We start from the raw sequence: 16,303 nt of genomic DNA on the forward strand, positions 1-16,303 counted from the left end.
CAGTTGTGAACTTGGACAGCCCCTTGTTTTGCCACTTCGCATAGGAACCTGACTTTACCCTCTATCCCTATTATAATTCATTGTGTTAGATTCATTCCATCCATTCTAGGCTGTGAAATGCTTTTGGATCTCAACTGTCTCCCATATCTTAGCCCTCTTCTGCTTTATAACATTTGCAAATGAGATGGGTTTCCCTCGGGGCCTCACCCAGTCATTAATAAAAAAGAAAAAAGGGCAAGGGCCAAGACTGGTAACACATTCCTCTGAGTCAGGAGACTTCAGAGAGAAAACTGGTCACTGTGTCCAAAAGGACAAAGTGGATGGCATGTGTGCGTGTTCTAGCATTCCCTTTAACTCCAAGGATCGTTTTTTAAAATATAAAAGTGCAGGAAGTTTAAGATATCAAAAATCAGGCTTTTATTCAAACCAGGCAGTCAAAAACGCTGGAGACCCCCAAACTGGGATGTTATAACTGGGCCCTTCTTAGGTGCCACCATGAGATACGGGTGACAGAGTGAGTGTTAAGTCATCCTGCACATGTTTTAAATTTTATTTATTTATTTATTTTTGGCTGTGTTGGGTCTTTGCTGCTGCGCGCAGGCTTTCTCTAGTTGCGGTGCGCGGGCTTCTCATTGTGGTGGTTTCTCTTGTTGCGGAGCACGGGCTCTAGGTGTGCGGGCTTCAGTAGTTGTGGCACGCAGGCTAGAGTAGTTGTGGCACGCAGGCTCTAGAGCGCAGGCTCAGTAGTTGTGGCGCACGGGCTTAGTTGCCACGGCATGTGGGATCTTCCCAGACCAGGGCATGAACCCATATCCCCTGCATTGGCAGGTGGATTCTTAACAAATGTGCCACCAGGGAAGCCCCTGCACATGTTTTATGAAGCCTCCAAGTCCTCCCCCTTACTTCTAGAATACAGAAGAGGTCAGTGTGAGAAGAAACAGTTCTGGAGAGGGCTTTGGTGAGGAGAAGAGCTATGGGGAAAGCTGTGCTTGATCAACATCTACCCATTCCTTCCACCCCACTCAGAAGCCAGTCCCGCCTTGCAACAGAAGACACATTTGGTCTGTATTTGAGGACACTTACTTCTATGGGGCAACTGAGGATCCTGGACAAATGATCAGTCATGATCATATCATCGGTTTACTTAGAATGATGCTTTCTTCTGGACTTCTATATTATAAAGAGTTTCCAAACTGGAGCTATTATTTATATTCATCTTTAACAAATAGTAAAAAAAAAAAAAGTCATTACATAGACTGAATGTGGTGGAATGGGATCATTGATGTGTTCCTTGAAATTTTGGAAACTAAATAAAACAATATTTCACTAGCTTAATTCCCTAGACTTATATTCGAGAACTGTTAAGATTTACAATAACATAAAAATGACTTCATCCTTAGTCTTTTATCCACTCTTTTAATGAACCTCTAAATAATAAACTGGGTCAGTGATTCAACTATCCACATCCATGTGTCATACTTTAAAGAGAGATGACTAAAGAGACAATGATGCTAAACAAGTTGGATTTTTCTACTTAAAAAAAAAAAGGATAGAGAAAACGTAACCTTAAAGAAAAATAGATAATGGGGAGTAATTTAGTAAATTACTAGTCTCAAATGCAAGAAAATGCATTCCCCACCCCCTCTTCCCTACTCTCCCTCTTTGGAAGGTTTTCAAACTTATCATAGCCTGGGCCAAATTAGAAAAGGAAATATTATGTGTTGAACTTATGTTTTGGTTTTCCCTTACAGATGGGAGAAAACTCCCCCAAATAAGTAAAATGCAGAATATCTTAATACAGTATCTACTTTTGTAACTTAAATTGCTCTTTCTTTCCCATAAAATTAAGTGCAATGGAGCAGAAGTTCTGTGTTTGTCACCAATCCTTTATTGAAACTGGTAACTTACACACTTTATAATAGAACAACAAAAATAATGTTCAATATATACAGCCTTTGCAATGGTCTATTTGACTATACACAAGGCAGAGTGATAACACAGTCTAATCTTCATAATAATTTGTGCACAGAAAGACACCCAACAGTCAACATGTGAACATTACAGTGAAATGACATCACAAGTCCAGTGAAAATTCAGCCTAATACAAAATGTACTATCTATTGCAAATGACATCTCTAAATGCCCAGAGCTTGTTCAGTAGTAATTTTACCCAGAGTCCGAAGCAGAGATTTGGTGTGTGGCTATAAGTCTTTTAAGTGAGACCACCTCTGCAGACAAGTTGGCTATCCCCTGCTTCAAAAACAAATTCTCTGGGTCAGAGACTTTGTAACCATTGTCTTTCACTTCGACCACTCCAGTTTTGTAACTACTCTGAGTTTTGCCATTAAGTTCTTTTTGAGGCCAGTGTTCAGATTTGAGAGACCAATCTTGAATGTTAGTCACTTGCACTGAAAAGGGAGTGAGAGAAGAATGTACCAGATTGGGGGCATTATGCTTCTCAAGTTCGAAATGTCTCTTAGACGTCATGTCAACAGGCGAAGAAAGTTTTTGTGTGCCATCAAATTCATGATCGAAGGCTTCCACTTTTATCTGCATGGCTTTGGCTTTAATCCGAAGCTTGTGCGGCAAGGCAGAGGAGTTCACTTCTGGAACTTTAACCACTGTGGCGTGGACACGCTGAAGTTCGACGGGAGAGTGGATTGGGCCCTTGGGAACCTGCTGCTCGTCTTCTCCATCGGATGACTTTCCTACTGCACCTTCATCGGTTTCTGATGTCCTTGGAGAGTTACTGGAGGATCGGTTGACCTGCAGCAGAGGGGGAGAGTGTGAGTAGCCAGGAAAAGAATTCCCCATATAGTTCTGGTACACGGCCGCTCGGTAGGTGCCCGGGTCATCTCTGGGCTCCCTGGCATAGCTCTCCAGTTCCATCGGCTCTTGCTTGATGACCTGGAACTTGCTTTCTGGGCTTCTGCAGCCACTCTGCCCAGGGCCCTCCTGCGAATGTTCTAGCGAGGACACTTCCGAAACATCAGACAGAGAGCTCTGTGGAGAGTGCTTGATGACAGAAATGCAACTGCTGGCCACCATCGAGGGCTCGTGCTCATCCACAAAGGCGCTCACGGTGGATTTGGAAGTCTGGTAGTCTTGAAAATACACAGCTGTAGAATTATTGAGTTTCTGAATCTCCTGGGCATAGGCTGTCGAGCTAATTAAACCAAACTTTAATTTTAGGGAAAGCAGTTCAGCTTTTAAAGTGGCGTTTTCTTCTCCCAGTGCAATGAGTTTGTTCTCCAAAACCAGGTCATTCAGTCGACGCTTCTCCCGAGACCTCTTGGCAGCTTCGTTATTTTTCCGCCTCTTTTCCCAATACATGGCATCTTTCTTCTCATCGGGAATGAATTCCCGTTTCCTCCGACATGCTGAAGATTTGTTTTTCCCCACACTTCCTTCATTGAGAAGGAGCTCTTCCCCTGTCGTCAAGTCTTCGGAGACTTCGGATAAGGCAGAATTAAGCACCATCATCTTGTCCACGCTGCTACCAGCATCAAGAGATGCCTGCTCCTTCTTGATGCTCTGCATTTTTCTCAGCTGCATCAGAAACAACCTTAACCTATATATGCGGTGCAGGAGAAGAAGTTATTTCCTCAGTAATCTCAAATGCTTTAAAAACTGCGGTTTAAAATCCATCAATATTCTTCTTTTTGTTCCACCGTCCAGGATAAATCTCTTCGGCTTCTCTCACCAAACGGAGTAGGGGTCTTCTAGGTCACCTGCAATACATGAAGAGAAACAGTTATCCATTTGGTAAATATTTATTACCAATTATGTACAAGAAAGTACACGAAGCATTGAGGGTCAATATTTCTGCCCTTCAAAGAGTTTACAATCTTGTAAGGAAAATAAGTACCCAAATACCTATACGGTAAAGTTGTAAAGGACAAGTCCACAGTGAGACCTGTGGTCCAGGACAGTGAGAGAAAAAAACACATCTGCCCCAGGGAAAAACAGAGGAAGACTGTGTTTCAGGAGAAAAAATGGTGGGGTGGGGCATGTGGGGATAGGACATTACAGGAAGGAAATGACAGATCGCCTCTGGTTGGTAAGTTTTTAAATAGTACTTGCATCTTGTGGGGCTTCTGAATACTTTTAGATAGCACTTATATCACTGCCAAGCAAACAAGCTCACCTCATAAAAGGAACTTTTCCAAGTAAACCCCTTTAATATCAGTAAACAAATTCTGTAATTACATGGAATCAAATATAAAGGGAGCTAAATTTTTATTGCCACAAAAATAAAAGCCACACAAACAACTGAGTTGTAGTTGTTTAATCTCTTATGTGGCTGATGTCATGGTCATTCTGCCAAGTGACTCAGCATACCTGAAAAGGACTCTTTTCAATAAAGCCATCTCTTTTGACACATTTGTGCTATGAGGTTAGAAATGTTCTTTTTTTTTTTTTTTTCCGGTTCCTTCAAATTGATTTATCAAACATTCACTTAAGATTGAAGCATCCACAGTGCTTTTTTTGGTCCTGACAATTCTGTCATAATAGATTTCATTGATAAAGTAGCTTCAGACTAAAATAAACGCTTATTATTCAAAGGGATTTTTTTTTTTTAAGTACAGTGCCTTCTTGAAACTTAAAATTATTTTAAACCAAGAGAATGTAATTATGGAAAGAATTTCTTTCCATTTTACTAATTAGTTTCAAACAAAATATAAGAACTCAAAAATAGAACCATCAACTAGCTTCCTTTTCCACTGATGACATATTTATAATCTGAACTTGGCCTGACAGGAGATAATAAATCCATATTAAGTTCCAATAACAATCTTCTCGTGGTCATTTTGGATCTGTCTTCCTGGACAGGGCTTCTCTAATTTTCCAGTAGGTAATACTTTCATAAAGGAGATATGGTAAGACAACTGTTCATTCGGCACTATCTGTATATGGCACTCTTCCTGCCCTATTAAAAAGATTTAATGTTTTTGTTTTAGGTCTCTCTTTCTTTCTTGTGCATAGTTTTATAATGACTAATGACGTTTAATTTTATCAGCGGAAAAGACTGCCAGCTTCCTGTGTCTTTTCCAGAAGGAACAGAAGGAATGATGTAATAATTTCAGGATCATCAAGAATAAGGTTTAATGCCATGTTTCTGTCCATCAAATTGAGCCAATGGAAACAGTGAGTTGCAACTTAGCAAAACTTGTGATTACAAATACCAAGCTTCCGTTTGTTTTTGAAAATATAGCTTTAATGGGAAATGAAGGCAATGAGTCTGCCACAGCAGGCCGTGATGGTGTAGAAAGGGGAGCTTCCTAGTTATCACTTAGTAAACAACCCTGCTTCCTATATTTCCAGTTAGGTTTCTTGTTCTGACATGAAAACCCCTTTTCCTTCAATATACTGAATGGATTCTTCCCTCCTGTCAAGAATTTGTATTCCCTAATTCAGTTAAGTCTTCCCCCCTGAAATCAAATGAATGTTGAAGCAAAGAGTAAAAATTCCAGTTCCAGGAAGATAATTACATTGAACTTTTCCAAGATGCTTTTTAAATCTCCACTGTATCCCCAGATACTACTGTTTTTTAAAACATTATGCAGTTCCTTGCACACTATTATTCTGAGTATTTTCTCCACTTGAGACTCTTTCTCTTCCATGCATTTTTTAATTTGTCCCTTCCTTGGGGAAAAAAAATTACATTCCTTTTACATTTCACCTCACCTATGAGTTTTTACAGTTATGCTTTTGAAATGCCCCACAATTCTGTGTTAGTTACTCTTCCTAAACTTTTCATTCTTTCATCATTTCATATTGTTTCATCATTTCAAACCTACATTGAGTGAGTTGGGACTCTCTGCAATCTCCTGGTCCAAAGAATCGCGCTGAGTCCAGTGTGAGTGAGGGCGGGCAGGCAGCCCTTGCCACACTGCATAGAGAAAATAACACTACTTCCATTTAACAAAAATATCCCACTTGTCCTAAAATCTCTTAACCCAGTTCTTCTGGGTGTCTAAGTACTTTATGTCCACTTTGTCGTCTCTACAACTTTGTTGGTACATTCAAAACCTGCAGAAAAATCTCATTTCTTTTCAGTTAATATTCTTCCTATTTGAATTTCACTATGTGTACTAGAATCTGGTTCTTCCTTCATCCACACATATTAACTGCCTCTATGATTCCACCAGCAAATCAGGCCATAACGACATTAGGATATTTTCTGTAATATTATTTATCAAATAACCTTGCAGTGTTGAAAAGAGTTTATCAGCAGTGTGAGATACTGTAGAGAGAGGTGCTGATTTTGTACAATGTGTATCTTCCTACATGTTTGTTTTGTATGTCCAGCTAGACTGCAAATTAGTTCAGGGCTCAAATTAATATATTTGTATCCTAGCAACAAACTGAACCTATTAGGTGCTCAACATCTGATTGACAGTCACTCACTTGCCTTATATAAGAGAGCTTTGTGCCAAAAACACTTTGTTGATACATTCTTTTAAATCTGATTATTACATAAATTCTAAAAAAGATATTTAGCTTAGTAACAGAGAGCTTCTCTTATTCATTCCTTGACTTATTCAACACATATGGACCACCTACTGTATACCTGGCACTGAGCCAGACTGGGGGCACATAAAGAGTGAAGGAAGAATCAAACTCCCAAGAGTCAAGGAACCCCTTAGTCTTTGGTGGGAGACAGGCTTGTGAATACAGCGCTCATCCAGGGGTGTGCTAGGAGCACCGCCAACAAGGGGTGTTGGTGCACATATCACATTGTTTCTAGCTGCACTGCCTTTTTCTTTGTATGGTGATAATAAAAACAATTATAACAGGTGCCATTTACTCAACACTGACTATGCAACAGACACTGTGAGCCTGGCCTGTCATTATTTCACTGCCCTCATAATAACCACTTTCAGATGAGAAAACTAAGGCTCAGAGAAGTTAAGCAACTTGCCCAGTGTCACACAGCTAGTTAAGGGGCACAGCTAAGATTCCAGGACAGCCCTGACTCCAATCCAATTCCTCTAACAGTACCCATTCCTGTACTCCCAGAGGGTTGTTCTGGTGTATATCCCTGCAATGCATCTCATTTACATACAGTTCCTTTCTGTGTTACTCTCATTTCTGGGTAATATATGCCCACTTACTAAGTGACTTTGGGGGCAGTAAAGCACTATTAGATGCTGCCAGAACTTCTTTAAGACAACAAAGGTACCATCTGGAACTTTTCTCCAGCTTCCACAGAGTTGTATAGCCTGCAAGTATTTAATGAATTGAGAAAACATTCTAAATTTTCATATCTCTGCTAAAATTTTAATCTCCGGGCAAACCTACATGCTAAAATAAATAGAAGGAAAAAATTAAAGCTATTAGCATTGTCACCTGTGATTTTTTGGTACACAATCAAAATGTATCCATTTTCAACATGGTGGGAGAGGGCAGTTAAAACACAGAAAGACTGAATGACTTTCCCAAGGCCATGCAGCACTAGAGGGCAGAGGTGTTGAGGGCAAAGAATCTATTTGTGCCCTTCAACAATAAATTTAAATTAAAGTGAATGGAAAGGTGGTTTACAACGCCTTCTAAAGACATCAGTTTTTATGCTCAACTAACTAATGACTTGATTTCAGTTCCAGTGTTTTCCCTTATGATTAATTGAACAGTCATTTCACCTCTGCCTCATGTTTTCAGATCACCACTAATGCTGTGTTACATCAGTCACCACTGGTTTCCTTTCTGGTGAATAATTGACACTAAATGACAATTCTATGATGCTGGGGTATTCGGCACGATCAGCTTCATTACACGCATTAGATAATACGGGTGCTTCTTAAAAACACAAATAAAAGGAGAAATTTAAGAGCAGGAGTCATCACATTCTAATGACGTATTTTCCCACACCTAACTCGGATGTACCATTGCTAATTAATGCTTTTTTGTAGTACATCACACTATTTCTACAGGCAGGAGTTATGTTTCATAAACCCAGATTTTAAAGTCTATTTAAGTCAGATGACCTAAATATTGTTTTTAATTAAGATAAATTTGGTTTAGAAAATTCTCTAAAAGAATAAAGCACAAATTCTAGCCCAAATTTCTTTTTGAGGAGGGACCTTATGACTTATGTTTACAATGACAGACCTGTATCTTCTCTGGCCGCCAACACATCTCTCAGAGAAATATTGGTGGACAATTCAAACTTGTTACAAAACAAGAAGAGAAGAAACGTTTTGTTTCAAGCATCTAAAACCTTACTAATAGCTTAGATGTTAAAATCTACTATGAGAAAAAATCATTATTATTTCTTTAAAGAGATTGCAAATTGCTTCTATTTGATACTTTGATTTTAACGTTCTGTCAATACAAGATGAAATACTATTTGATGTGCCCAATGATTTGGAAATATTTTGATAGAACTACCTCATTTTACCTCTACTCTCTGAATGTACTGTTTACACCCTCAGAGGTATAGTATAGATACCATTAAAGAAAAAAATTCTTTTATGTTAAACTACAAACCATCTCTCTACTAAGAGGCAGTGGCTTATTTTTGAGATAAGTGCCATTTTAGTGAAAAAATAAAGTTAATGAATCAATTCACAGCTCTTTAAACTAGTAATACTAGCAAATGTTAACCTACATTTTCTTCCTGTGGGTAAAATCCATGACATGATTGTTTCAATAAAATGCTTTACTTCTTTTCATGGATGAAAATAAAATCTAGGGGGGAGTGGGGGATGAAAAAACTAAGGAAACACTGAAGTTGCATGAGGATTTTCTAATCAGGCTGAAAAAATGCTTTTTAAATTAAGAAAACTATGTTAAACCTCTTTAAGTACCAGTGAAGTGCCTCCCATTAATAATATAATTCTGTATCTAGTAACACAGACTCTGAAGTCAGAGAGAAATGTATACTTGATCAAGCTATGAACACACACATAAACAGACTTTCACACTTTTCCAAAATTTATCCTATCATAGCAACAAACTGGCCTACTTTTTCTATTCGGGTACTTCTGTAAATGAATGTGTCAAAACCAGAGCAAGTTTATGATAAATGAAAATATTTCAAGTTTCTTGCCCTTTCATCCTCAACAAAGGACCACTTGAAAATTAGATTTAAACTTAATAAATATGATGACAACACTGCATTTTATTATAGCATTGATATAATTTAAGGGATTGAAATATGAAATAGTATGACCTGACGTTCTTTTACAAAAAGAGGCTACTGTTTGTAATCTAACTCTCAATGAAAATATTCTGAAGACTGCTCAGGGCAAATGCGTAGATGCTAACACATCCAAACAACTTCAAGGCTTGAGGGAGGGGAACTGGGAGGATGGGGGTGATGAAATACTAATGCCTTATGAAAAATTCTGCATTCACTTCAAAATGGGGACCATTTGTTTTCTTGAAAGTTTCAAAAAGATAATTTATCAGTCTAGCAACTAATTTGAAATCTTAAGGGACATGGGTAATTATGAAGTTACCCAGTTATAAGAAATTCTGCAACAGGTAAGTAATACCAGACTACATGCAACATGGGATAATGATGGGGAAAATGGGGTGCATGCAGAGTTGGCTGAGGAAATGGTATGGTAGGGCAAGGTTTTGAATGTCCCTAATTATACTGAAGGATCATTCCAATTTTCCTCAGCTTGACTTTTTAATTTCTTGTTCAGTTTCCTTCCCAGTGAGCAAACGATTACAAATGTCATTTATTATGTGCCTCATGAATAGAAGAAATTATTTTAAATGTTTATTTTTAGTGTTTATTTGAAGGCTACTTAACTCCAGCTTTAGATCCCTAGAAAGTTAATTAATAAAAGACACCGTGTTCTGATAACTAAAAGGCTTATAAACATCATTCTGCTTCCAATGAAAATGAGTCCTCAAAGCACAGATTATTACGAAAGGCATCTAGTAAATCCCTACTAAACTTTCTTACCATAAAAACAAGCTAGCATACTCTAATTAAAACCAGATGAGAAACAGTAATTTTTTAACTACAAGAAAGGTATTTGTAATGAAATTTGAGAGATAATTGGGGGTGGTGGCAATACAAGCTCATTTTGAAACTGGAAAACTCTTATGTAATGTCTGTGATCAAAGGTCAATGTCTTTCGACATTCTTATACAAGTCCAATCTGGATAAAAATCAACTCAAATATAATTTAGAAAAATAACAGGATATCAAACAATGTGTTAACCCTGTGAAATACAGGCATACCTTACAAAAACAAGAAATGAATATTAAAGGAAACTTCAATTACATTGTTTCTGTCATATTTTGAACTGAATCCCAAGTGTGCTCTCATTCCTTAATACAAATTAAAAATAAACAACTTTGAACAGCATCAATGCCATCTGGATTACAATGGAAATAATGAAGTATGTGTGATTTTACTAGGGTAAAAATAAAGCCTCGGCAATATGACTGCACCTTTTCCATTCCATGCTGCAATCACATTCACGTCTCAGAACTGACTCTATGGACCAAAGCAAGGTCAACTAGAAATATCCACTCAGCTGGTGAGTCAGGCCCATTGCTCAACATGGGAAAGGGCCTGAACAAAGGGTTTTAATTTTCAGCTTGTTGCATCATAGTGATGTTATAATTGCACTGCGCAAAGATAAGTCTTTAACACAGAAAAGGAAATTGTTTCAAAAACTCCAGTGAGCTTGCACTCACACTCAGGGAAGGGACAGAGACAGAGGGTCACCCCACCCCCCCAATCCCCTTTTCAGGCTCCTGGCCTGGGCTGCTAATCAATTTCTCTTAGCCTCCACTTCCTCATGTCTAAAATGGGGACGATAATAGAACAGTCAACACAGTGCCTGGCACAGGAAGGGTACATGTTTAGCAAATATTAGCTCTTCACCTCATTTCTGAAGAATGAGCAGCATCAAGGAAACGATGATGATGATTAGTTCTAGGCCTAATTTTTGCCTCTCGTAATTCGTAGTGAAGCACTGCCCTATGTTGCAAGTGTAAGGGTAAACCAAACAAAATTTACTTCTGTGTTAGTCAAAAGGGCCAACCATCAGCAGTTGGGGCATGTCCTACCGTTTTAACCATACAGGCTGCACACACTCCCTCCCAACAGAGCTCATCTGTGAGGTCTAACCAGCCTCTGATCTCAGACTAGAATTTTAGATAGAGAGATTATCCAGGACCAGGAAAACCATCACAGAGAGGTAAAGGGAACTGAAAAAGGGCAGCTGTTTGGCACTTTTTACACCATTCCTGCAACCATCAACTCACCTCTCCCTGTTCCTTTAAACAGTTCCCCCAAACATTAACCCAATGACTTGGGTAGTCTGAGGTTCTGCAATCCTGTCAAGAATTCCCTTCAAACTAAAATTACCATCAAACGTAATAGCAAATAGTTTTGAGAAAGAAATTAATCATTATTAGAACAGAAAAGTACAGTATTCCAAGAAGAATCTTTTTTTTTAAAGATTTTTTTGACATGGACCATTTTTAAAGTCTTTATTGAATTTGTTACAATATTGCTTCTGTTTTATGTTTTGGTTTTTTGGCCCCAGGCACGTGGGATCTTAGCTCCCTGGCCAGGGATGGAACCTGCACCCCCTGCATTAGAAGGTGAAGTCTTAACCACTGGACTACCACGGAAGTCCCAAGAAGAATCATTAACTATAGGCTTAGTGCAAACTTTATTCCTTATTGCACAGAGACTTAGGCAGTGAAAAATGAAGGTGAATACCTTTATTAAAATATATATATATATATATAGTTCCTGGTCACTTTTACAGGAAACATTTACTGAGCTCCCCACAACTGCCCAGCTAAACAGGTTTTATTCCCTCAGTTTACCCTGGAGGCCTATGGAAATCAGGGCAGTGCCCAAGATCACAGGCTGGGGCCTGGGACCCAGCTCTTGTGAGCCCACAGCCTGTGTTCTTTTTTAGCACTTCACTGTTTCCTAACTACTGACTGGCCTGAAACTCAAGAGAGAAACCATTAGGGATGGGGTGTAGGATTTGATCCCACAGAAGCCAACTTTTCAACAAAGCACTGCGCTGATGCCCTTTCAGAGAACATCTGTGACGCTGCCCTGAATTCACTGCGATTTATTGCAGGAGCACAGCCTCAGAAGACTTATTGCCAGGATGAAAGTACTACTATATACTCTTATATAGCAGGACAGCGGCATCCACACAAGTGTTTTGATTTTTTAAAATTCTGAACTCGGGGGATTTGAGTTCTCTCTACTCTAGCCTTTGACCACATAGACTAAAGGTTCAAAAAAAAAAAATACATCGACTCGACTGGCTACAGTCAAGATGGGGCTCTCCTCGTCACCACCACCAATAGTGGACCTCCCCTCCCCGCAATTTTTGTGGTCTGTTGACATTTGGAGGTTTCCTTAGGTCTTTTTCACTTCACGAAAATCAGAAGCCCTCGGCTCCGACATACAATGAAGCCTCCCCGAACAAAGGTTCCTGCGGTGCTCAGAAGCTCAGCGCGCAAAAAGCAATACGGCAGGCCCCTGGAACTGCGGAGCGGCCTCGCCCTGGGTCCCTCCTGTCCCTCCCGCTCTCCTGGCTCCCCTCCCGCCGCTCCGGCTGCCCTTGCATCCTCCCCCTCCCTCCTCCTGCCCAAGCCAACCCAGAGCGCATCGCACTCTCGGGTCCCGGGCGGTCCCTCGGCGCCCCCCCACGCGCCTCCCCAGGACCCGCCCCCGCCGGGTGGGCGGCGCAGCGGGGCCTTGGCGCCGCCAGGACCCCCGCGCCAGAACAAAGGAATGTGAGGAGGGGGCGAGGAGGAGCAGCACAGGCCGCCCTGCAGCCCCCATCCAAGCGCCGCCCAAGGGCGCTCCCTGCTGCTAACCGAGGTCCGCGCCCGCCACCCCCACATCGCCCCCAGACCCCAAGGGCCCGCAGGAGGGAGGGGTGGGCCGGGAGGCAAGGGAGCACCCCTGAGGTCGCGATCGGAAGGTGGCGCTACGCGGCCCCCTGCAGGCCCGGGGCTCCCGGCCTGCGCTCCAAAGTAGGTCGGGGTCTGACATTCGGGGCCTGGAGCAATATTAGCTTCTTGGAAAGCGGCTTCAATTACTTGGGGTAATAAATTTGTTCCAGAGGTGAATCTCTGTAATACGTCCCCTCCTCCGCCCCCCTCCCACCTAAAAACTGTCCACAACCCTGCTTTTTAGTTATTTTAATAGTACATTAGGGGAAAACAAATCTGACATACACACGCCACCATATACATATATTCACATACACACTACGTAAGAGTCCAGGGACAAATTTAAAATCTGGGTATATTATATATTCATATAATCCTCACACGAATAAAACTAGGACATCCACCAAAAAAATACAATCTACTAACCTATATCTGTTTCCCATAAATCATATCTGGTCTGGAGAAAATAAAAATACGATGTGAAACAAATACTGTGACCCCATTCGCTGTTGTTATTTACAAAAGCCAAGACCAGAAGATGACACTCGGCCATCCCCTGCTGTTCTCAGGGAACAGCACTTTCCTAAAGTGTCCTTTAAAAAGATAAATGGGAGTCAGCATTCAGCAAGTCAACGGGCTCTGCGAAATGCCTTCCTAAAAATACAATCTTATCAAAGGTCTCCGAAGGCGTGGAGTTAAAACTACAGCAAATGGCCTTGAACTTGTATTTGCACACAGCCCTGGAGAAAACGCCAGAAATAGCGCTGTGAGGCCACAATTGTTAAAATGTGATAGGGCTAAATTTAGAAGAACGCACATTTCATTTAGGGCAAAAGACACACATTCGGCTGCATGAGCAAACTCAATGCTTACCCAGTTGTCTACTTTCCTGTTTAAAATATCCTTAAAAAAAAAAAAACTGTTACAGTGACATTTTAAAGGCTGAGATCGTCCTACTTTCTTTGTAGCAAGATTATAAAATCACGTAATTAGCTCCCTCTTCCTGTGCTCACTGCCAGCAAATTCGTCTGTTACATAATACAACATTTCCAGGAAACTATTATGTGATCTGTCTTGTGTCTGAAAAAGCAATGACAATAAGGTGAGAAAAAGGGCTGATCGAATGGAATGCATTAAAATTAGGAAGGTGGGGAGGTGAACGTCACAATGGTTCGTCCCAGGTTTAAAAATAATAGCTCAGAACACCTAAGGGACGAGCTCGGGTAGTATCCAAGATCAGAATACAAACCGAGGAATTCTTCCTTTCATGTTTTGTAGGAGTGTTTAAAAATACATCTTTTTTATTTGGGACGTAGTATACAGGTAATGATCCAGTATCCAACGCGGTGCTAAAATTACCAAATCATTGCACACGTACGCGCACATTCCCACATCAGCCCGTAATCCTTGCCAATATTTCACTGTGGGCAGATTATGCAATGTATGCAAGTACAAATCCCACAACCTCCCCGAGCGCTGGTAAAACACGCTGACGACAAACAGGGTGGAAAACGTCTGTGCAGACTCAGCCCCGGACACAAACAAACGCAGCGCAGGCATTCTCCGAATGCCGTCACCATTCACGCTACCAACGCTCTTTCTCAACGAGAAAATCAAGACTCTTCCCCATTACTCAGCTCCCCTCCTCTCCACCGCCGCCAGCCCCGCAGAAGGGACGAGAAAGAAAAGAGCGCTGCCCTTCCCCACGAGAAGGCTCAGCCTCGGCTCAGCCTCCCCGGCGGCGCTCTTCTCTATCAAAACATCAATTTTCCTGAAATCAGGAGACATTATGCAACAGCAGCAGGGGGAGCGCAAGCCAGCCCGGACTACGTGCCGGAGCGACGGCGCTGCAATCAAAGCAGCCACCTTAAGGTGGCGAGTCCCCCTCCTGACAAGGCAGCAAAAGTTTATGTAATGAATGCCCCGCGCACACTCGCAGCCGCCGGCCAGCTCCGCGCACAGCCGAACCCCGCGCACAGCCTGGCCCGCGCCCCGCGCCAGCCGGCCGCGCGCCCCGGGAGCGGGCGGGGAGCGGGGCACCGGGCCCGGGCCGGCGGTGGGCGGAGCGCTTACCGTGTTCCTGCTCTCAGGGCGGCGAGCTGGGGTGGCGGGGAGAAAGAACGGGGGCCGTGAGCGAAGCCGGTGGCGTTCGGGGATCGGGGTCCGGCTGGGCCTCCGGGTCGGCAGGCGGAGGCGAGGGCGCGGCGCGGGAGACGGGCGGCGCGCCGGATCCGCGGGCGCCGTGGCCGCGCCGGGAGATGTGTGTTAGTAGGTCAGTTCCGAGCGCGGCGCTACGTCGCCGACCGCCAGCCCGCCGTGACGGGCGGCCCCGGCCCCAATCGCCGAGTCCGCACCCGCCCCCAGCCCGCCTCCAATGGCCGCGGCCAGCGGAGGCAGGCTCTCCGGTGCCCCGCCCTCGCCACGCCCCCGCCCCCTCCCCCTCCCGGCAGCGCCACCGGCAGCCCGCGTCCCTTCCCGGCCGCGGCCACCGCCGCCGCCCGACTGCCGGGACGCCCAGCGCCTGGGGCCCCGCGCCACGCTCCAGGGTTGCGCAACGGCCGGCGCGGCCGTCTCGACCGGAGCGAGCATGGGGAGGGGCCCGAGACCCCTGCCTCACCGTCCCGCTCCCCTCACCGCCTCCTTCGCCCTCTCGGTCACCGAGGTGCGTCTCTGAGCCCAGAGACCCTCGCTCACTCGCAGAGGCGCGCGTTTCGTCTCCCCGAGCGCGCAGCCGGCCAAGCTACCTGTTGCCGACCGAGTGCCGGGCCGAGGGCCGCAGGCTGCCGCGGCCCGGGCGTGGCAGGGACCTCCGCCTTCCCCCTCCCCTCACACTCTGGGAGGACCCCTCCTCCTTGGGGTGGGCGAGAGGGGAGGCGGGGGGCTGGCGAACGGCCAGAAGCCGGGACGAGCAGCAGAGGAGAGGGGGCCGGGCGGCCGTTCCGAGCCCCGCGGTGCTGCGTAAGCAGAGATTACAAAGCCCGGCGCGTCTCCCCTGAGAGCGCGACTGCCCGGAGAGAGGGGGCGGATGGAGGGGAGAAAGCGCAACGCATGAACACCGCCCCCTCTACTATTAGGACGAAGATGTTGGCTGCAAAGTTGTTGCGTAAGACGACTGGCAAACCAAGCTGGCCGAGGCCCATCGGCACCCACCCGCCTCGTCCCTCGGCCGTGCCGAGTGTGGCTGCCCGGGGTGCGGGTCCGCGGGGTTCAACCAGCTGGTACGCCCGCTGGCGTTTGCTGCTGGGGTTTGAGACGGCCGCTCAGGATCTCTTTTCTTAATCTCGAAGCTAGGAGCAAGTCTGTCATTTCTGCCTCTAACTGGATGTGGTTGTCTTCTCCCCCAAATTCCCGGGCTACGTAAGAGACCTAAAGAAATGGGAGAAAGGGCACCTCGCG

General features: G+C 43.8%; 1 protein-coding gene across 2 annotated transcripts; it reads right to left on the minus strand.

Moving 5' to 3' along the window:
- Positions 1–1,865: 1,865 nt before the first annotated feature.
- Positions 1,866–15,844, minus strand: NFIL3 (nuclear factor, interleukin 3 regulated). Of its 2 annotated transcripts, none has more exons than XM_067745045.1 (2): positions 15,652–15,844; positions 1,866–3,731 (listed from the first exon to the last, which is right to left on the minus strand). In XM_067745045.1, the coding sequence occupies exon 2, from the start codon at positions 3,553–3,555 to the stop codon at positions 2,167–2,169; it is 1,389 nt and encodes a 462-aa protein (XP_067601146.1). In that variant the 5' UTR covers positions 3,556–3,731; positions 15,652–15,844; the 3' UTR covers positions 1,866–2,166. The 2 variants fall into 2 exon arrangements, with proteins under 2 accessions (XP_067601146.1, XP_067601145.1); XM_067745044.1 differs by lacking the exon at positions 15,652–15,844 and adding an exon at positions 14,981–15,212.
- Positions 15,845–16,303: the final 459 nt, after the last annotated feature.

The sequence above is a fragment of the Pseudorca crassidens genome, chromosome 7 (assembly GCF_039906515.1).
Source record: "Pseudorca crassidens isolate mPseCra1 chromosome 7, mPseCra1.hap1, whole genome shotgun sequence".
Classification (NCBI taxonomy): domain Eukaryota; kingdom Metazoa; phylum Chordata; class Mammalia; order Artiodactyla; family Delphinidae; genus Pseudorca; species Pseudorca crassidens.

What these genes read in the sequence shown, in the direction of transcription:
- NFIL3 (XM_067745045.1), bottom strand. Translation starts at nt 3,555, where the DNA reads ATGCAGCTGAGAAAAATGCAGAGCATCAAGAAGGAGCAGGCATCTCTT.